This window comes from Gadus chalcogrammus, chromosome 9, assembly GCF_026213295.1.
Source record: "Gadus chalcogrammus isolate NIFS_2021 chromosome 9, NIFS_Gcha_1.0, whole genome shotgun sequence".
Classification (NCBI taxonomy): Eukaryota; Metazoa; Chordata; class Actinopteri; order Gadiformes; family Gadidae; genus Gadus; species Gadus chalcogrammus.
In genome coordinates, this window is record NC_079420.1 from 2,596,811 (window position 1) to 2,623,480 (window position 26,670).

A 26,670-nucleotide genomic window follows, 5' to 3' on the forward strand; every position below is an offset into this window, starting at 1 on the left:
ATGAAGTTCCATCAAACTGGATAAAAAAAGTGTTCTACCATAATTATAAATAAAATATAGATGATTGTCTATCAGGGAAATCCCACAAGTCCCACATTTCGGTATTCACGTGGGGTACACGACACTTAAGTGACGGGGCCTTACCGCCAGACGGCGCTGCTGGACTGGCGGAAATGTCGTCTTTCTTTTCTGCCGCGATAACCTGCTGACATGTGTTAATCAAACAGTTGCATATTGGTAGAGGAAGCAAGGAAGTCATGGCGAGTGGAGCATCGAGAAGTACGCACCGTGCTCCGGGTCTAGTCATACAACTCCCTTTGAGTGGTAATCTTTACTCACATGCATGCCATTCATTCCGTTTTCCCCATTCAGCAGTTAAGGCTACGTCAGATGACTTGGCGAGGGATTTTGAGGGGATGGGTTGTCTATTACAATTGAATAACATCATCATATATTCAAGAATTCAGCTCCAGGCGTTTTACCTTAACCTGGAGGTCGGTTGACTATAGAAAGGAGGGGCTGCCTATATAAGGAGGGGCTGCCATGTTTGCTATCACCGTTGATTGCTGTTCCTGCAGGTGAGGGCGGCGACCTGGCGCTGGTAACCCCGCCCCCCCCTCTTGGCCTCATTAATAAGCTACTTCTTCAGGCCCCACAAGTGTCACTGTCAACAGAACAGATAAGTTAGTCCTTGGTCAGTTGACGAACTGGTCGGGAGGTCTCTCTCCACACTCCTGTGATAAGCTTTCCTTATTTTTTTTATTTTTTTTTCTCTTTCTACTTTTACGAGGACACTTTTCCATTTGCGCGGTCCGATGTCTCCACTGAGGACCTCGCGGCTCCTTTCGGAACAGGAGGTGGCCCGCCACTGCACCAAGGACTCCTGTTGGGTTCTGCGGGGCACCAGGGTGTACGATGTGACGGGGTTCCTCAGGTTGCACCCGGGTGGAGATGCCCTGATTCTACACATGTCGGGGACGGACATCGACCAGGAGATGGAGGGGCCCCCACACAAGCACTCTGATAACGCACGGAGATGGATGGAGCAGTACTATATCGGCGAGCTCGACAGGAACAGCTGTACCCACAAAGCGCAGGTAGAAAACGATTTTATGAAAACAAAGTATCATTTGGCTGCACAGATCTAAGACAAAAAGCTGAGATGACACTAAAGATCACCGTAATGACTTACCGGCGCTGTCTTTCCCACCCGACATAAATAGGCTAATGAACCTTATTTATGAAAAAAAACGAGTGTATGACTTAGTTATACTCGACACATGTTCATGGAAGGCACGGTATTCGATTTTATTATATTTGTATTTATCAGAAATAAAAGTAATTTAATGTTTAAAAATGTACCGAGGGTTTTCAGTATTCAGGCAATTCCGTAGGCCTACTTAAACCATGACGGGACCACTTCAGTGGGTGAGAGATCCTCCAGGTTTATATGTCCGTTTCAACACCTCCCTTCTCCGTCCCATTTGTGGCAATCTAAAAGAAAAAACACGAATGTGGACTATGAGGTGGATGTGGCCTGTGCACCAAAGAGAAGGTTGTTTTGGCCTTTTGATCGCACTGACTGAACCTGAAGCCTATGACATAAAGAAGATAGTGAGAGGGGTGGGTCCCGGTTTAGGGAGGTTCCCTCGGTGAAACTTGGCGCTTTTCCAACTATACCGGTGTAAGTGCCATATTGGCTCGGCTACCAGATCGGCTCGGGGTCCGTCGTCTGCTGATTACGTCACACAATACGCTATCTACAGCAATAAGGTATTTTATGGCTTAAATTAAAGAGCCTGTAATGATCTTTCATTTTGAACATAGACCATTCCCAACCTATCTGTATGGATTGTTTTCTTCTAAAAACAAAACGTCCCTCGGAATCATCTTGGCTGTTAAGATAAGCCGTCCGTGTTGCCAGATTGGGCACATTTTCAGCCTGATTTGGCTACTTTGAATCACGTTAGGCTGGAAAAACGGGACATATGCCCAATCTGGCAACACAAACCGAAACTAGACAGACCTACTCGCGCTCACACATGTGCTCGCTGTGGTTGCTATGACGACAGCCAGAGCTACAGCACAAAACAGCCAATCACAACTGTCCCTTAGCAGCCAATCACAATGTAGCCTACGCCCATTCAAGCGTACAGCCAATGATATTGTGTAACGTAATCAGCAGACGACGGACCCCGAGCCGATCTGGTAGCCGAGCCAATGTGGTACTTACACCGGCCCGTTTCGGCACTCGGTTGGCAATTACGTGAGTCATGTAGGACTCCATGTGTGTTTACTTATTCCTCGTTAAATGTAGGATCTAGTGAATTAAGAATCAGCACGTCCGACTCCTCATCTCTCCTCTGCTACATTTTAAAGTCTTGTGCAAACACTCACTCCTGCCTTTACTGTGGCAGATGTTAAAGGAACATTTGTATTGTTTTTACAATACTATCTCGGTATAACTAGTTTCTTTAATGATTTGCAAAGACCTGGGGCATGACTTAATGGTAGAGCTATATTCCAGTGGTGGCGAAACAACACACATTGACCCAGGTAGAAGGACTGATACTTGTTTAAAAGTATAGAGGGGGAACGAACAGGCTCTCAAAGTATAATAGTACTTTTTACTTTGTCACTTCCCACCTCTGCGGCAGGCGTTCAACCAGTGGAACCCAAACACAGGCATGTTAGTATCGCAAAGCCTATATTCCAGTCGGTCATGTAGGCTATTCATTAGAGCAGATTATCCATATAGATCACTTTCAATGTATGAGAAACCCGTTTGTAAATTGTTTGTTCTGAGAGGTGAAACATGATATCAAACGATTAGGCTGGAACACATGTACGGACAAGTACCCATATTGACAGACGCTATTGTGTTGGTTCTGTCGCATGCTCGTCCTCAACATTCACTTGTTGGCATGACCTCAGTGAAGGAGTTGATAAAGATGATGATGAGGATGATGATTCAACCGAAACAAACATTTGACTTTGTTAAGCCACCAGGGGTTGTTGTAAAGTAGAAACACAGCAACACCTCCCACAATGGAACTTGGCCGCCCAATCACCTACAGTTTGAGATGGTTGATCATATAAGTGTTCAGGCAGACTTCTCTTCAGTTCAAGACACCATTCTGTGCTAAGTGCACCTTCTGTTGGTTCTGATCTCCAGTTACTGTGTCGCAAAGGCCCAGCTAGGTTGGATGGTATGATTTAACCCCTCCCCCCCCTGCCATCGTATGGGGGCGGCAGTGTCCGAGAGAGCCCATGGTTAAATCATTGACCAGTCATTAAGAGTCATCGTTGTGTGTGAACATCAGAATTACACACCAAGTGGCCGTAGAACACGACTTATCTCTAGAGATGAATATCAGTGGAGAAAGAGTGCAGCACGAATAGAACCAATAGAGTGAGAATGAGTGTAGAAAGTCTCAGTGTGTTTGAGAAAGGAGGGCTCGACTAGCACAGGTGAACAGGTGAAGAAGGTAAGGTGTTCAGCACAGGGGAACAGAGAGGGAGGAAGCACTATGGGTCAGGATGCCAAGATGCTGGGTGGCGATAGCTCTTCGTTGGAATCCAGGCACAACATTTTCTGTTCCCATTGGACTCAATGACGCCATTGTTTTCCAATAGACGAGTGTGTGTGTGTGTGTGTGTGTGTGTGTGTGTGTGTGTGTGTGTGTGTGTGTGTGTGTGTGTGTGTGTGTGTGTGTGTGTGTGTGTGTGTGTGTGTGTGTGTGTGTGTGTGTGTTTGAGAGGGATGGTGATTAGGAGGATGAAGGAACAGAGAGCAGCCTGGTGAAATTAAAAGTGGTTGCACAAGCCTTCAGATTTGATTTTAAAATGTGATTGGAACGGATTTATGTCGATCAATTGTTTTTCCTTTCTAAAAATGTCCCTCCCCTTGTAATTGGGCCGTGGGCTCTTTGGTGACAGGACTTTATGTTGCGTACGCTGAGATCAGGTTTGCGTGTGTATGTTGTGTGTGTGCTGAAGGGGGCCATTGGCAAAAAGAAGCCTGAAAACCATTGGCTTCACATAAGTAACGCATGGTCAGTAAATATTGTGCTGTCAGTTGACACTCAAAAAAAAATTATGCTACTTTTTCTTATCCTATCCCTATCCAAAACACCGCCCCCCCCCCCCCCCCCACACACTCACACACACACACACCAATCCACTAACACACACACACAACTACACACACACACACACACACACACACACACACACACACACACACACACACACACACACACACACACACACACACACACACACACACACACACACACACACAGAAATGCACACACACCCACCCAGTAACACACCCAAACACACACACACACACACACGCACACACACACACACGCACACACAGCCTGGTACCACGCCCGGTGTGTCTTTGTATAGGGACAATTGTTATCGGCCGATATCAAAGGGGGAAGGCATTTAATTTGAGAAGCAGATAATGATATTGGTTTAGTTGTAACCAAAGCCCAAACCAGATACCCCATAGATACCATCACCAATGGAAGTCTATAGATGCCCCTCAAGCAGAACACAGAGCTGGCAGCGCTGTAACCAGAGAGTTCAGAGGGTATTGGTGTATAAGAGGACAATCAATGGGGCGATTCAGGGCTATTAAGGTCAACTTTGTTAATAACCCTACAACCACGTGGGGTCAAAGTGCATCCCTATGGTGATCGGAGCTACCTCTTTGCGCTGTTTACCCGTGCTGCCGTGGCGACCGCGCCGCCTATCCAATTAGCCTACGCCAGTGGGAGGGGTCCCCTGGTCTCTACGGAAACACCCTACTCTCTCTGGAGGGGGGAGGGAGTGAGAGACGGGGGGGGGGGGGGGAAGTGTAGAGTACAGCCTTATGTTGGAAAAGGCCTGATTGATTTGGGGGCAGCAGGCCGGGCTGTCTCCAGGGGGGGTGGTGGTGTCTGCTCTCTGCTGGATGGGGTCCAGGCACAGCCCCTCAGTCCCCCCGGAGCCCAGGAGGGTGTGAAAAGTTCCTTAAATCTTCCTTACTGCCCTCTTTCCCTTTTCTCTTCTCTCTACGTGCTTTTGTCCTTGTTCCATTGTTCCATGTCCTAATTTCTACTCTATCTCAGTATTAAAATGGTAACAATAGTGTATGTGTGGCGATGTGTGTTCATCCCAAGGGGGGTATCCAGGCACACACACACGCACACACACACACACACAGTCACACAGACACACACACACACACACACACACACACACACACACACACACACACACACACACACACACACACACACACCTTTAGGTCTGCAGTATGAGGTGGGGACAATATAAATATTGTGAAAATAACCTCCAGGGTACAACGAAGTGCAAAACAATGTGCCTTTTCCTGTTCTGCTGTTCTTTCCTCATTTCATGATAGCTGCTAGAAAAAGAACGAAAAACGTAGGTCATGCATTACATTTCGTTGCATAACCATCCCTCCCTACTTAACACGGGCAGATCGCCTACTACTCTTTACTATATAAAGGGAAGAGGGATGGAGAGAGAGAGGGATGGACAGAGAGAGGGTGGTAGAGAGGGATTGCGTGATAGAGAGAATGTGTTAGAGTGAGAGAGAGAGAGAGAGAGAGAGAGAGAGAGAGAGAGAGAGAGAGAGAGAGAGAGAGAGAGAGAGAGAAAGAGAGAGTGATAGAGAGAGAGCAATAGAAAAAAATGTAGGGCATGCATTACATTTCGTTGCTAAACCATCCCTTCCAACTTAACAAGGGCAGATAGCCTACTGCTCTTTACTCAAATGTATTTGTGAGCATCACAACATTGTGTAGCCTAGACCTAGCAAGGATACTGACATTTGGATACTCACTTCTGCTTCGATGAGTTTGCTTGGATGCGATAAAGTTTCTAAATATATCTAGGCCAGAAATGTACAAACTTAATTTCATTCTCAATGTGAGGAACTACAGTAACACGGTTATGTGCAAGAACAACAAGTCACGTACGAAAATAAATCGTTTTGCTTGCCTTCGACTCTTGCAACAGGAGAAATCGTGGCTCTTTCTCCCTCCATCTCGGTGTTTGGGTGCGCCCCTCTAAATTACCCGTGTAGAAAGTTGCGTCGCATTAGTTCCGTAAAATCCTTAAAATCATAATTGTTTTATTTGGTACGAGGGGGGGCCACAGGGGGGGCCAGGGATATGTCTACAGGGGCACTGGCCCCCGTAGGCCCCCGTGTAGAACTGCCATTGATTCATAGGATGTTTTTTTGTCAGGAAATATCAGGGACAATGAAGTAGTGTCAAATACTTCTGACATTTGCCTCCTTAGGCAAATGGTCTGGCTGCATCCTATTCTCAACTTACATCACACACATCTGCATCTTATCGAGAGAAACTGCAGGGTGGAATTCTGACTCCTGGTAATTCAAGTTTTACTGGTTCTGAATGCCCATTAGCTTCAGTAGAATGACACCCACACCCACACCCACACACACACACACACACACACACACCCACACCCACTCTCACGCACGCACGCACGCACGCACGCACGCACGCACGCACGCACGCACGCACGCACGCACGCACGCACGCACGCACGCACGCACGCACGCACGCACGCACGCACGCACGCACGCACGCACGCACACACACACACACACACACACACACATACACACACACACACACACACACACACACACACACACACACACACACACACGCAAGCACACGCACACGCACACGCACACGCACACGCACACGCACACGCACACACACACATATTCTCTCTGTCTCTTTCTCTCGCCTCATCCATCCTCTCTGTCTCTCGTTCTCTGAAACACTGAGGTACTTTGTGAGCTTTGAGGCACACCGGTTCTGCAGTGTGTGGGTGCAGTTCAACCTCATAGACTTGTTGAGCTCTGATATGTACAGATCGGTTAATACAGGAAGGTATGTATGTATATTGTTGCATGGGATCAACACGGCTTGATACAACTGCTTGTACTGGTTGTCTTATTTAACCAATTGTAGCAACAGAGGTCTTTGAAGAGGACGGGTGAGGAGCTGAGGAGCTGATCTCAGCTCTTACCGTCCTTCTCCGCGGTATTCCTGAGCATCTGTCTGAGCCTTTTGCTGAACCTCTTGACGAGCCGTCCTTCGAAGGGGTGGTACACCTCGGTTCTTAGCCGCTTCACCTGAAGTAGACTGAGAAGCTCTTTCAGCACACGTGACATAATGATATTATCTACAAGCGGTCATTGATCTAACATTCAGTGAGTTATTTGGTGCTTTCCCCTCTTGTGTCTGTGTTTGTTGTTTGTGTGTGTGTCTGTGTGTGTGTGTGTGTGTGTGTGTGTGTGTGTGTGTGTGTGTGTGTGTGTGTGTGTGTGTGTGTGTGTGTGTGTGTGTGTGTGTGTGTGTGTGTGTGTGTGTGTGTGATTAGTCCATGTGATTAGTCCATAGAGATATCCAAGTGGAGAAGACCTAGCCCCGTTCTGAAATATATCATAGCCTTTGTCCTGCAGTAATCAAGGTCAAAAGGTCCATTATGAAAGAAAAAAAGTGCATTCATTATGTTTAGTACAAGAGCATTGTGGTTGCTCTTATGTAATCCTGTTATCGACGTTAAAGAGAGTCCCAGGGTCGATGACCGCTCTTCCCGCACTGCCTGGTGCGAGTGTTGGGCGGTTATGAAGCTCTTTCTGAAGCTCTCCTCCAGCACCTCTTACCTTCAGGACGAGAACCTCCTCCTTTGGATCAGAAGCCACAGTGGCTCGCCATGTCGTACGGCCGCTGCATCAGTTGAAACATTTGTTCCTGTTCTTGGTCAAGGAGAGTATCACTTGATTTGTTGACAGTAATCACGGTTGTTTTGATTGCGTTTGTTCGCCGTTGGGCTAGGTGGAAACGTTAGCATGCGGGTAGCCCAGATTGTAGTTTTGATTGAAAAAGAAAAACAATGAGACGCTTGCAAAAACGCATGCCTTTTATTATATTTGTCCATATTTAGGGAGATCAATCATTACATATTGATATAAGATTATCTTAAACTATTTCCAATTTTTTGTATTCTTTTTTTTGTTGCAATTAAGCTTGATATCATTAACTTAATTGGACCAGGTGGTTGCCAGGCAACATGGTGAGACTGGGCATACATATGGTTGCCCCAGACAACGGTACTAGGGAACTCGGACTTCCAGGTGCTTGTTTCGAGTTATCAACCAAGAGAAAAAAAAAAAGGATGAATTAAAGCGCTGATCTGATATAATCCAAGTATATACTCTCTTCCATTCAGTTAGTAACAGTGTGGATTAGCTACGATGTCAGAAAACAAAAATTTTGGCTCCGCCCACCGAGAAACCTCCAATAAAGTTTGCGTCACACCGTTTGATGAAAAGGTCATCAAACTAAAGTCGCTCGGTGACGAAGCGTCACTCTCCCCCCTGGGAGATGGGGGTTAGGGGTAGAGTTAGGGTAAGAGTTAGTGTAAGAGTTAGGGTTAGGGTTAGAGTTAGGGTTAGAGTTAATCCAATAAAAGATGTAGGGGTTGCTAAACAGTTATAGTCGATCCCCCCAGTCCCTCCGGCAGCAGGGAAAAGTCATCAACCAGGCAGTAGATGTATGTATGTATGTATGTATGTATGTATGTATGTAAGTATGTATGTATGTATGTATGTATGTATGTATGTATGTATGTATGTATGTATGTATGTATGTATGTATGTATGTATGTATGTATGTATGTATGTATGTATGTATGTATGTATGTATGTATGTATGTATGTATATACACATGTAAATATTTATATATTCTACATAGATATATATCTATGTCGATATATACAGAGAGCTAGACATTGATACTAGCCTTACCAAAAAGTGAAAGAGGAAGTCAGTCCAAAGACCTTTCGCCTTCACTCGTGATTCTCTTGGCACTGATGGTGTTTTTTGGTGAGTCAATGTTTGATCAGACAGGCTTGACCAGGCCTATGCAACCCTTACACCACACCTTTAAATTCAATGGGACAGATCAGAGCATTGGAAAATATCCTGGCGGCAAACGTGACAACATTTGCATGACATAGTATGTTTATATATAGAAGTGAACTTTACCATACTCTACCTTTACCTGTTGGCTAAATGGCACCACAACTAAACAATAAAGATAATTTTTCAAAGCACAGTAATTGAAGTTGGTGTGGTGGTTAAACTGCAATTTAGTTTTAGTGTCCTCACCATTAAATGATAAAGATAAGATAAAGCTCTACTCACACCCTAGTAGGCATAGAAGCATAACTGATGTTCTGCAGGGTTCTGTTGACATCATGCTACTCTCTTTGTTATTAATAAGCCCCCCTTCTGTCCATCACTGATGGACAGAAGAAGAAGTTATTATTGTTGATTGGCTGAAACAGTCCCATCTCGCTGTGCGTTATATGCAGTAGCGGGAACAGTCCCATCTCCCTACCCCCCGTCGTGCTCCAGCCTGCATGCCACAGATGTTCATGCGTTATGGTGATCTCAGACAGGACAACAGGGGACAGTACCTCTAGTGGCCACCAGGGGGAGGTCTTTGGAAAGTGAAAGCTGGAGGGAGACGCGGGTCTCAGCAGGTGACCACCCGGTGTAGTCCGCACGGTCCATTGAACACTCCCCGACTCAGGCGATGTTCCTGCCTGAACCAGAGCGCCTTCAATGCTAGTGCTGGGGTTCGATGGAGGAACAAACAGTCTGCATTGTTCGAAGGGCTTATTGTGCTCCACAAGAAGCCAAAACCAAGCAAATAAATACCCCCCGGATATTTAATTCATGGGTAATAATTCCGTGGATGAATGATTAGCCAATGAGTCCGTTTGTTGGTGAGTGAAGGTTCCTTCGAAGGGGATGGCCGGGACACACATTAGGTCATGCATATATGTTCCCTGCCCAAGTGAAATCTTCATGCCCACCTCTTGCAGACACCTGCCCCCCCCCCCCCCCTTCACAGCCTAGGGCAAGAACAGTATAGCTACTGCCCCACCCCTCTTTTTGAGGCATCCTGTGTTCTGACTGTACCATGCGGTCAGCCTTAAGTCCGCCTGCCCCACCTTCCTCCATTGTGCTCTCTCTCTCTCTCTCTCTCTCTCTCTCTCTCTCTCTCTCTCTCTCTCTCTCTCTCTCTCTCTCTCTCTCTCTCTCTCTCTCTCTCTCTCTCTCTCTCTCTCTCTCTCTCTCTCTCTCTCTCTCTCTCTCTCTCTCTCTCTCTCTCTCTCTCTCTCTCTCTCTCTCTCTCTCTCTCTCTCTCTCTTTCTCTCTTTTTAATTTCAAGAGTCTGTGGATAGTATGGGATAGTGTTAGTGTTGGCCTGAGGCACCAGGTTCAATCCCTAATGTACCCACACACTGCCTCAAGGCATTGTCGAACAAGCTGCCAGACATTGACCTACTCATCAATGAATTACTGTAAGCGTTGTTTAATAACTCATGTCATGATGTGTGTTTGTGTGTGGGGGGTGTGTGTGTGTGTGGGTGTATTGGCTGGGTGGCTGGGCAGGTGTGTGTGAGGTGACCCAGAATCCTCCCTGTTGTTGATAGTCAAACAACAGACCATCCACCCACCCGACCGGTTTACTTCGGAAAATATTAAGCGATGTTAAGTCAGAGGAAACATGAGTCCAGTGCAGACCGTCGGCGACCATCGCCCATAATGTTACAGGGTTAGAGGTGAACTCTTGAAACATGGCGGAAGGGGACGGAGGTCAACATGGGACTCCTTGTCTCGGCTGGGGAGAGACCAATGTGCACACACACTCCCTGAGTTCGGTAAACATTCAGTGCACGAGGAATGCCTTCCCCCCGCGGCCTCCCTTTGTCTCGCTGAAGGTTAGCCGTTCTTGTGTAATGCCAGTTATCTATTCATATATACTAGTTGAACTTTTTTGTCCAACATGTGAGGAATGTGTGAATAGGTCAATGGATATCTACGAAGCTTTGGATAGGAATAGTATTGACAAGGGAGGGACCGACTGGTGAGGGAAAGGGCGGGTCAATGTCATTTTGTAGCAATGTGTGTGTGTGTGTGTGTGTGTATTGTGTGTGTGTGCGTAAACAGGTTAATCCCATGCTGAGTCAAACCCCCTATAGGTTTACAAATGATCTATATTATTATGAGATATATTAATTCATTAGTATGCCAACCAATGGAACCCTGTCTCGTTTTGGGTTGGTAGATGCTTATATCTCTGTTCTGAAGGATATTTAATGTCTATCCCACTGCTTTGGGATTCGTCTTTGGTGTCCGATGTTTTCAGTTGAGCGAAACTAAATCTGCTCATTTTCACTTTACCCAGTGGTGGGCCCGGCTACTTTGATCTGAAACTCTTTGTTTTTTGTCGAGTTTCGTGACAACAAATGGGGGGAGAGACTGAAAGGGGTAGTTGTTGAATGAAGGTTTGGATGCTATGTCATGTTAATGTAGTGCTGTTGCCATGCTGACTTCATCCACTTTGTTGGACGAGTATCATTGGCCACAACATGCATGCATAACGACATGGATATATCAAGGTATAATCATTCAGAATATATATATCATCGTGGTAGATGGTTACAAATTGCCCTCATTCTTTTTTCTAATGACAAACTGTTTCTGTTCTAGAAGTGACACTGAACCCTAACCCACATGCAGATTGCTATAACAGTCTGATGTGGTCCAAAGAGTTCCCACTGGGAACATGAAGCACATCCCAGTGTGTTAGTGATGCACTCTGTCCTCGCTGTGGAGCATGACCATTGTTTGTTTCACACCTTCTACAATGCCTCTTGTTGATGGAGCTACTTGGCCCCATAATTCATCCAGATTATTATATATTTTATTAATCTTATAATGCATGTACCCAATAATTGATAATACATTATACATTATAAAGACAAATCCTTAAATCAATCAAAAAAAAAGCCCAGATAATTCCCTAAAGATGAGGGTGCCTACGGGAGGGACCCGGTTCTCCTAGGTAAGGTGGATTCAATCTGTTTACCTCTCTCAGCCATTCTTCACAGCGACCGTCTCCATAGCAGCTGCTATAACATTTTTCTTCGTATGGCTCTCATGGAACTCTTGTGTCGTAGAGTGTAACCTGACCCTGATGAATAGATTGACCACTGACAGCTTGATTCCTTCATGTTTGTTAAGTAGCGTTCAAGCCACTTACCACCAAAGTCCACAAACAAGAAGACTTGAAAGGGGACACTTTTGTCTCCTTCAAACAACACTTAATCTTAAACATGACCTTACCAAATACAATATCTCTCAGAAAGGCTTCTCACCCCTCTTCAAACCGGCCTACTCCTTGGCAAACCAAATTGCCCAAGAAGTTTGACACACTCATTATACAGCTTTTTTTATTTTTTTCAAAATGGTCGTGGGCTATGGTTATGGACAAAGCCACCTTATCCGATTTAATGATTTAGGGTTATGAGGTAATGATTTAATATGCCGTGGGTGCTGTTAGTACTCAATCAGTTGAGATGCTCCTTCAATGAGGAACAGGACACATTTGTGCACACGCTGCTAAAATAATGTGGCCAATCCAGACCACCACATTTGTGGATCGTGGATCTCACACAGTATTTTCGTGCAGTAGTGACGCATGATGATATTACTGTATCAATCATCGTACAGGGTCCTCATACAGAATGTATGACGATTGATGTGCTCCTATCAGTCAACGGTGAATTCACTTCATGCATGATGAACGTGTGTGAGTGTGTGTGTGTGTGTGTGTGTGTGTGTGTGTGTGTGTGTGTGTGTGTGTGTGTGTGTGTGTGTGTGTGTGTGTGTGTGTGTGTGTGTGTGTGTGTGTGTGTGTGTGTGTGTGTGTGTGTGTGTGTGTGTGCGTGCTGTGATGGTTTTGTTTGGGAATGAGCCATGGACGGTGTTAAAACAAACAGCTGACAGGCGTGTTGACACCGTGTAAACATCTGGTTCATGTTGCCTGTTTAGACGTTATCCCCCCAGATGAGTTAATCTTCTGCGTCAATCACAGGTGAGGCGAAATACAAACACCTGTCAACGTTGGGTGGGAGGGGGCTAGAGGGAGGGGTCTTTTGTTGTTTAGTTCCTCTCTTTCTTAGAATAATCTAATGTTAACCAGAGGAACCTTTCAGAGAATATATTCAATCGTTTTGAAACCTGGGGTGTTGCTTAATCAATTAAGCTATACATTTACCTTGCAACTAAATATTTGATGACAACTCATACACCACCACGTTGTGTTCCAATATATACTAACTATTAAATGTATACTTAGGATGTTGACTCAGTGTCCCAGCATGGGTGGACTGAGTAGTCCTTAGCTTGATAGAAGTTACCCTGAGTTTATGAATCAAAAATAAATATGTTCATTGGCCTCTCGACATTGAATATATTCAAAAAATGCAATCTGTTGTTTCTCTCATTGATGTTTAATTAGGTATCACAACGTTATGATGTCTGCTGGGCAAGTTAGCCAAGGTGGAACAATTCGACTCCAAGACAGAAAATCAACTATAGGTCTCTGTGTCTATAGGCTAGAAATACACATTAGTAGTAGTAGTAACAGCAGCAGTAGTAGTAGAAGTAGTAGTAGTAACAGCAGCAGTAGTAGTAGAAGTAGTAGTAGTAATAGCAGCAGTAGTAGTAGTGGTAGTAGTATGAATAGTCATAGTAGTAGTAGTAGTAGTAATAGTAAGAGCAGTAGTAGTAGTAGCAGTGGTGGTAGTAGTAGTAGTAATAGCAGCAGCAGTAGTAGTAGTAATAGTAGTCGTAGTAGTAGTAGTAATAGTAGTAGTAGTAGTAAGAGCAGTAGTAGCAGTAGTAGTAATAGCAGTAGTAGTAATAGTAGTAGTAGTAGTAATAACAGTAATAGAGTAGTCCTTAGCTTGATAGTAGTAATAGTATCTGTGTCTACTATTACTGTTATTACTACTACTACTACTATGACTACTACTGAAGTAGTAGTCATAGTAGCAATGGTAGTAGTAGTAGTAGTAGTAGTAGTAGTCGTAGTCATAGTAGCAGTAGCAGTGGTAGTAGTAGTTGTAGTAGTAGTAGTAGTAGTCGTAGTAGTAGTAGTAGTAATAGTAGTAGTAGTGGTAGTAGTAGTATTAGTAGTAGTAGTAGTAGTAGTAGTGATAGCAGTAGCAGTGTTCTTAGTGTGAAGATATCCCAGACATATCTTTGGTTGCACTGACCCAGTTGGCGTGACCTGGGACAACGGGCCGAATAGATACGGAAACTCTATGTGTCTGTGTCTATGTATCTGTGTCTATGTATCTGTCTCTATGTATCTGTCTCTATGTATCTGTGTCTATGTATCTGTCTCTATGTATCTGTCTCTATGTATCTGTGTCTATGTATCTGTGTCTATGTATCTGTGTCTATGTATCTGTCTCTATGTATCTGTGTCTATGTATCTGTGTCTATGTATCTGTGTCTATGTATCTGTCTCTATGTATCTGTCTCTATGTATCTGTGTCTATGTATCTGTGTCTATGACGCCCAGCCCAGCCGCACACAGTACCATCGCCACGCCACGGCCACAGGCTGATAATGGACAATCGTTGCCCCCCCCCCCGGCCCCCCCTTGTAGTGATAGTAGTCCTGAATATTACTGAAACCAAAATGGGTTCAGACGTAGACACATTTGCATAAGCTGGTCATAAAACAGTAAACTCAACTGAAGCCCCATCCCTGAACTGAATATGGCAGTAGTACTAGAACAAATAGTAGTAGTAGAAGTAGTATTATTAGTAGTACTAGTAGTAGTAGTAGTAGTAGTAATAGTGTTAGTAGCTATTAACCGTGGACTGAATTCTGTTCACTCGTGTCCATTGGTAATTTATTCTGAATACATCATTCATTCATTTCCCCAAAGTCCTTAATATTTCTATCAACCTATTTGATCTAAATACTAGCCACAGAGAGAGGGATCAGAGAGAGAGAGACTCCTTTTGTGGTTTAACCCGCGTGTGATAGTGGAGACGTATACGCGGGTGTCGGGTTGCCACCGTGACGTCACTGACGTGTGTGCGTGTGTTTACCTGTGTGTTAATTATGTTCAGCTGAAACCAATGGGCTGATAAACATTTTGGTTAATTGACACAAGCCCAGACGCATCCAGCGACACCAGCCCTCTAGACGGCCCTTAAACCAGACCTCGACGAGATCTCCTGGTTGGTGGGCAACACATATTCACGTGCAGTTACGTTTGAATATCACTAGATGGGTTGACGTTGTTCGCCCATGTTTTGGATTGATCCTGTGTTGTCGCAAAATATAAATGAAAATTGATTATTGACTAGTGTAATTATTGTTATCACTTTTTTTATTGTTGTGTATTAAAAATATATACATAATCATGATTTATAGAAACAAGAGACACAAGAAACTGAATTTGGGCTGCACTGCAAAAACTCAAAATCTTGCCAAGTATATTTTTCTTATTTCTAGTCAAAATATCTCATCACACTTAATATAAGACAAAATCACCTAAAGAGCAAGATTTAAGTGACATAAAGGAGCTTGCTTTTAGACAGGGCATCTTGAATATTTTGTTAAGTGAAACTGTCTTGAAAACATCTTGTTTTGAGTCATATCTCGGGTTAAACAAGCTTTTTAGACATGTCATTAGGTTTTTAAGCTGCTGTGTTATTTGTAAAAGATGAATCTTCTTTTACATCACATCTTTTACATCAAAATAAAATATAGCTAAAAATTAGTTTTGCCTGCTAATTTCAAGATCACTCTTATCTTGTTAGGCTTCCATATAATGTCTTATTTCAAGGAATCTTCAAAGACAATTTTCACTTGTTCCATTGGCAGATACTTTTTCTTATTACAAAGCAAAAATATCTTGTATTAATATTTTTTTGCTATTTTAGGAGTGGCCTTTTTTGCAGTGTGAATAGGTAAATATGATGAATATGACATCATATTCAGAATTAGGTAGCCGTGTATGGTGAACCAACCGACAAAGTGGCTTTGATATGTCGAATGACACTTGTCGAATAGCCCCGTAATGATTGTTTACTAGTAAAAAGTGTACATTTACTTCCTGGGAATGAATCTCTGCTTTGTACGCTCTGTCCGCTACTGTTGACCTTCCTCGAGGAGCGTTGGTCCAGCGCCCTGCTCCGCTAATGTGTAGGCTGTGCATTGTGACATGCCCTAAGTAACGCATGGAGGGAACGCACCCAGGCACAATGTGTGTGTTCAGTGAGCAGTGCGCACACATTCCGTGACACTGCCGTGCATGTCAGGGGAATGCATTGGATGGTTCAATCGTAGCTGTGTTTGATGGGTGCTTCAACTGTGAGTGTGTGAGTGTGTGAGTGTGTTTTTGTGTGTGTGTGTGTGTGTGCCGATTTTTTTATTATAATCTCGACCATCAAACCAAGTGGTCCAAACCTCCCTCTCCTTTGTTATTCAACCTTAAAAAAACTAGAGGCTCAACCTTTAATCGTTCTCATTTTGAAGTCGCTTCTTCACCATCATGCTTAGTGCTAAGTTAAGGTCAACCACTTGTACCGCTTCCTCTTTCGACTATAACACCCCTTTCTCTGCGTCTTCCTCAGACACTGAGAGAGAGAAGAACAACTCAGGGGACGACCGACGGCCACACACAGCAGGAGGAGAGAGAGGAAGAGAGAGAGGAGGAGAGAGAAGAGGAGGAGGAATCTCCATTCAGCCGCTACAGCACAGTGGACCTTGACAAGGTATGTGTGTGTGTGTGTGTGTGTGTGTGTGTGTGTGTGTGTGTGTGTGTGTGTGTGTGTGTGTGTGTGTGTGTGTGTGTGTGTGTGTGTGTGTGTGTGTGTGTGTGTGTGTGTGTGTGTGTGTGTGTGCCTGTGTGTGTGTGTTTGTGAAAGGGTGTGCATCTGTTTGCTCAAAACAGGAATGACCACAGAGAGAGAGATAAGGTAGTGTAAGAGTCATTGGCGGTTCGGCCCTTCACCCTGGTCTCTCAATGAAAAAGCACTTTGTTTACATCCCCTCTGAACAGACCATTACTCTAACAGGGAAGGTTTTTACCTACCTGATCACTTGAACATCACACATTCAGCCCCCCCCTCCCCCAACACACACACACACACACACACACACACACACACACACACACACACACACACACACACACACACACACACATACACACACACACACACACACACACACACACACACACACTCAGACACACACACACAAACACACACATGCACATTGTATAATGTATTTTATTGAATGAAAATGTGGCTAACAATATGCAACATGATGGCCAATCCTGATGAAAATAGTCGCTTAGAGACCGAGCAAGCATAGAGGATCAGGTGTATGGTAAACATATAGGTCCTGGTTCCAGGCCACGCCGTCTTTGTCCTTCTGTCCTAGTCTGATCAGACCACACTGTTACCCAGTGACGGACACAACCAGTCCATCTCGTTCACGTCGGCGTTGCCTGGAACCGGCGGTGGAATATCTTCAAATGTACACAAACCCCCCCCCTAACGATGTTAACCCACCGTGTTTGGGGGGAGTTAGAAAACCCCCCTCAAACCATCTATTTCTTCTTCCTCCATATTAGACCATGCATCGTGTTGATGCAGTTTGATATTGTGGGTGTGTGCTTAAAAATAAATCTTATTGATTCAATGACATCATATATTCGGTCTTGACCTGGATGTTAGCCAGCGTGACACATGCACGCAGACACGTACACTCTCACCACCCAAACACTCCCCATGTTCCCTTACTTTAACTACTACCTTTTCTGCTCGTAAAACAAATGTAATCCAAGAAATGCTGAAGTACTAATCAGACAAGACACACATGGTGCAAAACGACTTTCAGGTTTTTCTTATGCATTTGAACTGTGAGCTTCTCTCGTTTTGTATCTCATCTACATGTTAAACCACAACTCGCCGGACACAGTACCCCTCTGCCCTCTAATCCTACAGGTAGTTTATGGTGTGTTCCTGAATGCTCGGACGCCAGCCTTCCGAGTTGCACTTTTGACGTCATTTCCGGTCTCGGAGCATTTATAGCGTTCCTGTTCGTCTTTGTGATTGTGTCATGAAATTAGCTAGCCGTTGTTTATTGTTAGCTACATTAGCCTCTTTAGCAAACCAGCCCGAAAACAAACAACACAACTTTACATTGTATTCACAGCAAGACCGTGCAATGCATAAATTGGTGACCGGAATAAAGTAGCAATCTAATAAAGTGTGTAAGAGCATTATCATGACCAACGTGGTACAAATACAAAGAAAATAAATGTCTTCACGGGCGCAGACATGCGTCATCACTGCTCTCGGTCTACTCTCAGAATTCCGAGAGATGAAGACAAAAAGGGGGCGTGCCTCCTAGAAATGCCTCGTCCGAGGATTCAGGAACACACTATTACTACAATGACTTCCTGTTTGTGTTATTGTTGTGCTCTTGCGCCATCTGCTGGTGGCCACTGTCACTTTGCATGTCGAATTTAGGCAATACTTAACTGAACTTTCTGCTGTGCGTCAGGACCTGGTGGACTGGGCCCAGCCTCTGGCCTGGCAGGTGGGCCACCTTGGGGAGCGTTACGATGCCTGGGTCCACCAGCCGGTCGACCGGCCCATCAGGCTGTTCGGGAACGCCTTCTTAGAGGCCAACACCAAGACCTCCTGGTGGGTCTGCTGTCTCTCACTCCTGGTGTCTCTCTCCATGTTGTCTGCTGTCTCTCTCCAGGTGTCTCTCTCCATGTTGTCTGCTGTCTCTCTCTCCTGGGGCCTCTCTCCATGTTGTCTGTTGTCTCTCTCCTGGTGTCTCTCTTCATGTTGTCTGCTGTCTCTCTTACCTGGTGTCTCTCTCCATGTTGTCTGCTGTCTCTCTCTTGGTGTCTCTCTCCATGCTGTCTGGTGTCTCTCTCCTGGTGTCTCTCTCCATGTTGTCTGCTGTCTCTCTCCTGGGGCCTCTCTCCATGTTGTCTGCTGTCTCTCTCTTCGTATCTCTCTCCATGTTGTCTGCTGTCCGCTGTCTCTCTCCTGGTGTCTCTCTCCATGCTGTCTGGTGTCTCTCTCCCCTCCACAGATACCCACGAGTGAATACACCGCAAACCGGAACAGTCAGAGAATGGTTGTTCAGTCAGAATCTTTTTAAATAAAAAACAGTATAGTGGAAACCCCCTGCCTGATACTGGCTGATACCAAGCCACGGTTCAGCTCAGCCGCAGTTTGAGCTGCTAGAGGAAAAAGTGACTTGCTATCCCAGGAATCCCTTTAAAAATAAAAATAAAAAAGCATAATAATTTAAGGTTACGGTAAAGAATACTTAATTTATGTATTAATTATGTTATAAGCGACAGTAGACTGATGACTATCTAACTCTTTTACGGAATACAGTTTAGGCCATGTTAACGGTAATTTGCAACATAATGTCTTATCATTTTCCTCTTTAACCTAAAATATCTCACTGGCACGTCCACTCTGACTCCCACAAAAACCCCTTTGACCCTACTTTAGTTAAATACTAACTTGCTGTCTCCTCTCTCTCTCTCTCTCTCTCTCTCTCTCTCTCTCTCTCTCTCGCTGTCTCTCGCTGTCTCCTCTCTCTCTCGCTGTCTCTCTCTCTCTCTCTCTCTCTCTCCTCTCTCTCTCTCTCTCTCTCTCTCTCTCTCTCTCTCTCTCTCTCTCTCTCTCTCTCTCTCTCTATTTCTCTCTCTCTCTCTCTCTCTCTCTCTCTCTCTCTCTCTCTCTCTCTCGCTGTCTCTCTCTCTCGCTGTCTCCTCTCTCTCTCTCTCTCTCTCTCTCTCTCTCTCTCTCTCTCTCTCTCTCTCTCTCTCTCTCTCTCTCTGTAGGTACTGGGTCCCAGTGTTCTGGCTTCCCATTATATTTTATTTCAGCTGGCACTGCTTCGTCACGCTGGCCCAGGACAGCCCCCAGGTGTCCCTCACCCCAGGTAACGCATTGGTCAGGGAATGTGAAGAATAAATGAGCACCAGCAAGATCACCTATCATTGATAACAGAAAGAGAAAGAGAGAATCTCTTACTATGTCTGCATAAACGCCCACGTCTCACATGTACTGTAGAGCAGAGGTCTTCAACAGGGGGTCTGCGACCCCTAGGGGGTCTGCAGAGGTACTGCAGGGGGGTCGCAAAAGTTTTGGTTGACTTTTTATATTTCCCCCGCATTTTTTCCACAAATTGAAATGCCTTTAATTAACATGATTCCAACACACTAGCTGCGTTTACATGGACACTTTTGATCCGATTTCTAATCGGAATAGATCTATTCCTATCATGTACTATATATATGGCCTTTACAAAAGTGGTAAGCTTACGTTCGTATGTCTCTCACGATAGGGATGAACGATTTGGGGAAATGATCGAATTGCGATTATTTTTACCAATATTGCGATTGTCAAGTTCCTTATGTTGTGTACTATTCACTAAAAAATAAATAAATCAGTCTTTAGTATGATGACCAACACAACATTGGAAGCAGTCAACATGAAACTGCTCTTTCCTTGAGGCCAGGCCGATGTGTTGAGATTAATTTATATTATAAACTTCTTTATTTAACTATTGAATTGTAAAATAAAAATAAATGAATCGTACTGATTTGCAGTCAGTAACGGTAAAAAAATCACTTTATTTTTTCACAGCCTTTGCGATTTGCATACCGTGTTCTATTACATCGTGATTTCGATTTGAATTCGATTAATCGTTCAGCCCTATCTCGCGCCCACCCGTCACATCCGGACTGGCTGCGACATTTTTAGGCATTTGATTGTAATGAAAGCAGGAGAGAGCTTTTCTCTGCCTGCTCCTTCAATTGAGAAGAAGGACAGCACAGCGACGTCAGTTTCTCGTCCGGTCTTTATATCTGTCCCCTCCTCCGCCGTAATTGTTGGGAGAGAGAGAGAGTGCTGTCATGTCAGGGATAATGTACAGAACGCCGGTCATTATCGGGCAAATAAGCGATCAGCAGAGAAATAGTTTGCCAAAGACGTTGACGTCGTTTAGCAACCGGACACGCTGGGGTTGATAAGTTACTTACTGGACTACTTGTGGAGTGGTAAGAAAGACACTAACAAACATCACTAATTTTCGTTTCCACATTTGGTAAAAAAAAAAAGAAGTAAATTTGAATAGCTTTTATGCGTGATAAAACAGACATTGGCGATCTTGGCAGGTATCAGTTTATTATGTTATGTTATGTTTATGAATGGCAGTGGCATGGCCACCCTACTCACTGTACCTTGCACATGTTTAGAATAAAAAAAGAAAGAACATGAACCTGTGTATTATTTGAATATCTTAGTATTGAATGCACATTAACAAGGTACATTTATACATGGCACTATAGGAGCAGTTTAATATAAAACACAATTTTATACAATATATAAGTAGGGGGTCCCCGCTCCATCCCTGGGGGTCAGTTTGGGGGTCCTTGGCCTGGGAAACGTTGAAGACCCCTGTTGAAGAGGGATTACAAACATGCACGGAACACACATGCACAATATGCGGCCAAATCCCACGGATACGCTATACACCTGGTCACCATGGTGACGAGGTGGCCGACGCCCTGATCCCACCTGCACTTCCACCACACCTGGACCATGCATGCGCTTCCCTTTCTTCTCGTTCTGAATGTATGTTATGTCTGTGTCACGGTCATATCCTTCCAGATTTCTCGATCCCCGTCCACAAGTACATGTTCCCCCTGCTGTTCGCCCTGGGCTGGTTCCTCTGGTCCTTCCTGGAGTACAGCATCCACCGCTTCATCTTCCACATGACGCCGCCAGGCCACAACTACTACCTCATCACCATCCACTTCCTGCTGCACGGACAGCACCACAAGGTACACGCACGCACGCACGCACGCACGCACGCACGCACGCACGCACGCACGCACGCACGCACGCACGCACGCACGCACGCACGCACGCACACACACACACACACACACACACACACAGGTAGGCATGCGTAAACACACACACACACACACACACACACACACACACACACACACACACACATTCACATACACATACACATACACACACACACACACACACACACACACACACACACACACACACACACACACACACAGGTAGGCACGCACGCACACACACACACACATCCTTAGTCTGGTGTGCGTAACGCTGTATTCTTTCCTTTGTCTGGTGTGCGTAACGCTGTATTCCTTCCCCTCCACCAGTCGCCGTACGACGGCTCCAGGCTGGTCTTCCCCCCCAGCCTGGCCGCCGTGGTAACGGGGGGTCTGTACATGGCCCTGCACGGCGTGCTTCCTGGCGTGCTGGGGGACTGCGTGTTCGTGGGGGGCCTCTGCGGCTACGTGGCGTACGACATGATCCACTACTACCTGCACTACGGCTCGCCCAGAAGGGGCTCGTACCTGTACAACATGAAGGCCTGGCACGTCAAGCACCACTTTGAGCACCAGAGAGCAGGTGGGGAGACCACACACAGTACACAAATATTATCTATATAAATATTAGTGCTGTCAGTTAAACGCGTTATTAACCGCGTTAACGCAAACCAATTTTAACGGCGTTAATTAAAAAAAATAAATGATAATAATCTTTGTCTCAAAACACAGAAGCAGTAGCCTGACTGCTATGTTCAAGGCAGTATGTTTGTATGTTCATCGTTTAATTCCACTATAGGCTTTTTTTTTGTATCGTCCTGTTTTGATCAGTATATGCCAATGTTGTTATCAATAAAAAAACATTTGCACAAGGCAAGCCGATGCACTTCTCCATGTTGATAAGAGCATTAAAATGAGAAAAATTAATGCGACAAAGAAATCAAGGGGTATTTAGCATAGAAAAAACATTTGCGATCAATCGCGATTGCTCGCGATTAATCGTGAGTTAACTATGGCATTAATGCGATTAATTGCGATTAAATATTTTAATCGCTTGACAGCACTAATATATATATAAATAATAATATATTCCATACGCCTGAAATATTTAATAAAGCGTATTTTTCCACTGTTGAGGAAGTTGCTCGTTAAAGGCCATTCAGGCTGCGGCCATGGAATGAATGACAGAATGAACCCTGGCACAAAAAACAAAGACGAGCAATTCCCACCACTAGCGTCACAAAGTAGAAAACAGGCAGATCGTTGAATGATCCACTCGTGCTGGTTGAGGATTGTGCACGTCTCTCTGTCCGTCTCTCTGTTTGTCTGTTTGACCTTTCTCTTTCTCTCTTTTTTCCAAAAACTCTGGCAGGTTTCGGAATTTCAACCACCTTCTGGGACCACCCCTTCAACACGGTCATCCCCAAGGAGAGATTTTAGAGCGACAGCCGCGGAATCCCGCTCCGGAACTCATCCGGACCGGGTGAATCCTGTTAGGGATCAACCCCTGCCGCCAGCCCTAACCCTGACCGGCGCTCTGGACTCAGCTGGACCGGGTGACACCGGCCCTTGCCCTTCACCTGTATTTGTGTACGCAGCCTAACGCAGGTCTAGGTTCAACAGTGAGAGGGAGGATCCCCTCTTTCTTATCCTTTCTTAGCTACAAGCAACCAAAGCCGGCTGCCGCCAAAAGTGGGACTTTTCCCTCCTATTATTTATCATCCCCCCCGCCCCTCTAGAGACCCCCCATCCCCCGGCGGCTGCCATGGCCATACTCAAACATACCCTTGTGTCTCATTGGCCCATGAATATCAATCTCCTTTGGTAAACCACCTCATAACATAATAACACCAAGTCTTCTTGCTTTACACAAAGGTACACATAAAGAGGCTACTGTTTCAAGTAAAGGTGGGAACATAGCTTGCTCAGATACACATTCTAGTTTTCTAGGGTGCATGATTGTGTTTGTATGCAGAATACTGTGGAGAAAAGATAGTGGGCGATGGATGGGGGAAGATTGTGAATAAAATGACCGTCAAGGGAACTCAAATGGTAGAAAAAACAAGAAGCTCAACTCTGAGAGATGGGAAGAGATGGAAACAGAACCCCTTATTTGGTTGTCTATACTATTCAGCCAGGGTTCTGTATTTATCAATTGAAAAAGCGGAGCCTTTACCTGCGCTGAAATGTTATCGCCCCGACCCTTATCCTTACTGCACGCCGAGAAAAAAACGATCCGAACTGCTTTGCACAATTTTGCACGGAATTACCGTCCTCGTCTCTCCTCAACACACCTTATTTTGACAGATGTTTTTTCATGTCAATGACCGTAAAATGAAGAAAAATATAATATTTGGTTTAATATATTGTGATTTTATACAATTTCCTAATCTTGAAAGAAATCACGTTAGGAGGGTCTGATGTCTGGAACAGTATGTAAGGGTCACCTAATGTGGCACTCACACCAATGTCAGTTTGTAAAATGTGATGTTCAGAAGACGAGATGCAATTCCTTTTAAATTAAATTTTTACATTCAATGTCTTTACAGTGTTGTGTATCTGACGTGTAGGTGGGGGACATAGTCCCCAATGTGAGGGATGGAAGGAGAGAGTGGGGAGGGTCAAATTCGAAGAAGCTAAAGAAAAAATGGATGGTTGAGGACACAGTGGAAGGAGAGAATGAAAGAGTGTGTGGATGCATGGATGGATGGATGCATTCATGGTTCAAAGGGGGGGGGGGTGAGGGCTTGAAGCCATCTTGGAACTCCTGTTGTGGGAATCTAAGGTCTATATCTCATGGTTCAGGAAAGTAATTCCCGAAATCCTATTGGCTACTTTTGGGCTGCGAACTCTTCCCTGTAATAGGGTTTTGAGGTTGTTCTGGAGGTTCCCACAGGCTGTCGATTGGCTCAGGCATCTTACCGGACAGCAGGAGGTTCTGATTGGCTGATCCTCGGACACTCCCACGATTTTGGTTGACGATGGTTGGACAACACTAAGATAAACACACCTTTCAGGCCTTCTCGTTCTAGAAACCTCAATCTGCACTGTTCCTTTGCTACGGCTGTAGGTTTTTTTTATGTATTTATGAATGTATGAAATTAATATGAACTATAAGAATACCATGTATAAACTTCTAGAATGATGCTAGCACGTGAACTATTTGGTGCGCTTAACTATGCAGGATAAATTATATTTTCTAAAATTGTTTACCAAAATACATATGAACTCAGTGTATATATGCTATTGATGATTTATTTAAATAAATGTATATTTCTCACCTGTATTTCGATGTGTTTGCTTTTTCTCCCATTTCCTCTATATTATTATGATTATCAAATAAAATAAATCGTACAACGGAAAAATAAATACAATATTGAGACATATTTTTATTTACTAGGATACTTAGCAAAGCTGAACATAAAAAACTCAATAATGAATGAATGAAATCAAAATAAAAAAAACGTGAGGTAAACCACTATCAAACATCTGTCCTGCCTGTTCACAATTTGCACAAGGTTGTATTCTGAACACACGGACAGGGCTGGCCGGTCAGAAGGACCTATGGGTGCTGCCTCGAGGCTCAGGGTATGTTCCCTTTGACCGGGTGCAGGCTGTAGAGAAGTGCATGTTGTGCTTGTTGTTCCTTCACCTGTCACCTGGCCAGATGCAGAATTTTAAGAACAGGGGTGTGAAGTGTATTTCTTCTTTCTTCCTTTCTTAATTTTTTACATCAATGCAGGAAATGAGGGAGGGCGTTTTAAAATGTAATTGAATGAAAACATTTTTTTGAGGACAACCAGTACCCACCACAAGGTCACGCGCCTATATGGCCTCTGCCTATAAAACCGGCCCTGGCTTTCCACCACTGTTCCCGTGTAGCCTACTCTTCGAAGTAAAAATATTTATATAGTTAATTGATTTATTATTTAGGATACAGTTTTTGTTGACTTAACAAGTATATTCACAGCAGCCTTTTCGAAAAAAGTGGAAGTGCGTGAGAGCACCATCCAGATATTGAAGTTTGCATTTTGCAATGATCGGCCGATTGTGATCTCGCGAGATCATTATGGTCTCACGACGCTAGCGATTCGTGCGCAACAACGTCAGAAGAGACAAACATAGCTTTATTCTCACCATGTCCTTGATGCAAGCCGTATTAAGATGGTAATATCATTACAATACACGAAATAAGTCCTTCGTATTCTGTCGTGTATTTCGTCTTCTTGTTTCTTCTTGTATGTATTGTCCCACCGTGCGAATCGATTCCGACCTGGGTACAAAATGGGATCATGAACACTTTCAAATTTGTTCATGTTATTGGGATGGACAAATGCTGTGAATACTTGAAAGAAAAATGATGCATCCTGTCCACCGTAATCGCTAACGTCACCAGCCTCCACTTGTTCGGACAAACGTTGTGTTGTTCCCCCACAGGGGGGCTTTATTTTCACTTCTGTAAATAAGTAAAAACAAAACCTGTGGTCGAATTTATCCCATCCCTCCACGTCAAGGAAGTTGGTGCGCATTTGTGAATGCGCGTGTATACACACTTGTTTGTACGTGTATATCCCAGCAGCAGGGTAGGTACTAGGCACTATAGGCAGCCCTTATAGGTCCATAGGCAGGCAGTCCTATCCCTCCATGCAAACGTACAGACCATCTGAAGGCAGACGGAAAGACAGGCAAGAAGGCAGACATGCAAATAAGAGGAACTGAAGGGGAACAGCCTTCCCATTCTGGACTTGTGTGGTTGTGTATGTCAAGGTTAGGTATACACCTATT

At 44.5% G+C, this 26,670-nt stretch overlaps 1 protein-coding gene across 1 annotated transcript; it reads left to right on the plus strand.

Moving 5' to 3' along the window:
- Positions 1-275: 275 nt before the first annotated feature.
- fa2h (fatty acid 2-hydroxylase) lies at positions 276-25,160 on the plus strand. Its single transcript, XM_056599367.1, has 7 exons — positions 276-1,097; positions 16,589-16,729; positions 18,531-18,673; positions 19,843-19,943; positions 21,677-21,849; positions 22,216-22,468; positions 23,258-25,160. Exons 1-7 carry the CDS (start codon positions 816-818, stop codon positions 23,323-23,325), a joined length of 1,161 nt encoding a protein of 386 aa, XP_056455342.1. The 5' UTR covers positions 276-815; the 3' UTR covers positions 23,326-25,160.
- The last annotated feature ends 1,510 nt before the right edge of the window (positions 25,161-26,670 follow it).

Coding starts and splice junctions, on each gene's coding strand:
- fa2h (XM_056599367.1), top strand. CDS start 816: ATGTCTCCACTGAGGACCTCGCGGCTCCTTTCGGAACAGGAGGTGGCC. Junction 16,730..18,530: donor GCACAGTGGACCTTGACAAG/GTATGTGTGTGT, acceptor GCTGTGCGTCAG/GACCTGGTGGACTGGGCCCA. Junction 19,944..21,676: donor CCAGGTGTCCCTCACCCCAG/GTAACGCATTGG, acceptor ATATCCTTCCAG/ATTTCTCGATCCCCGTCCAC.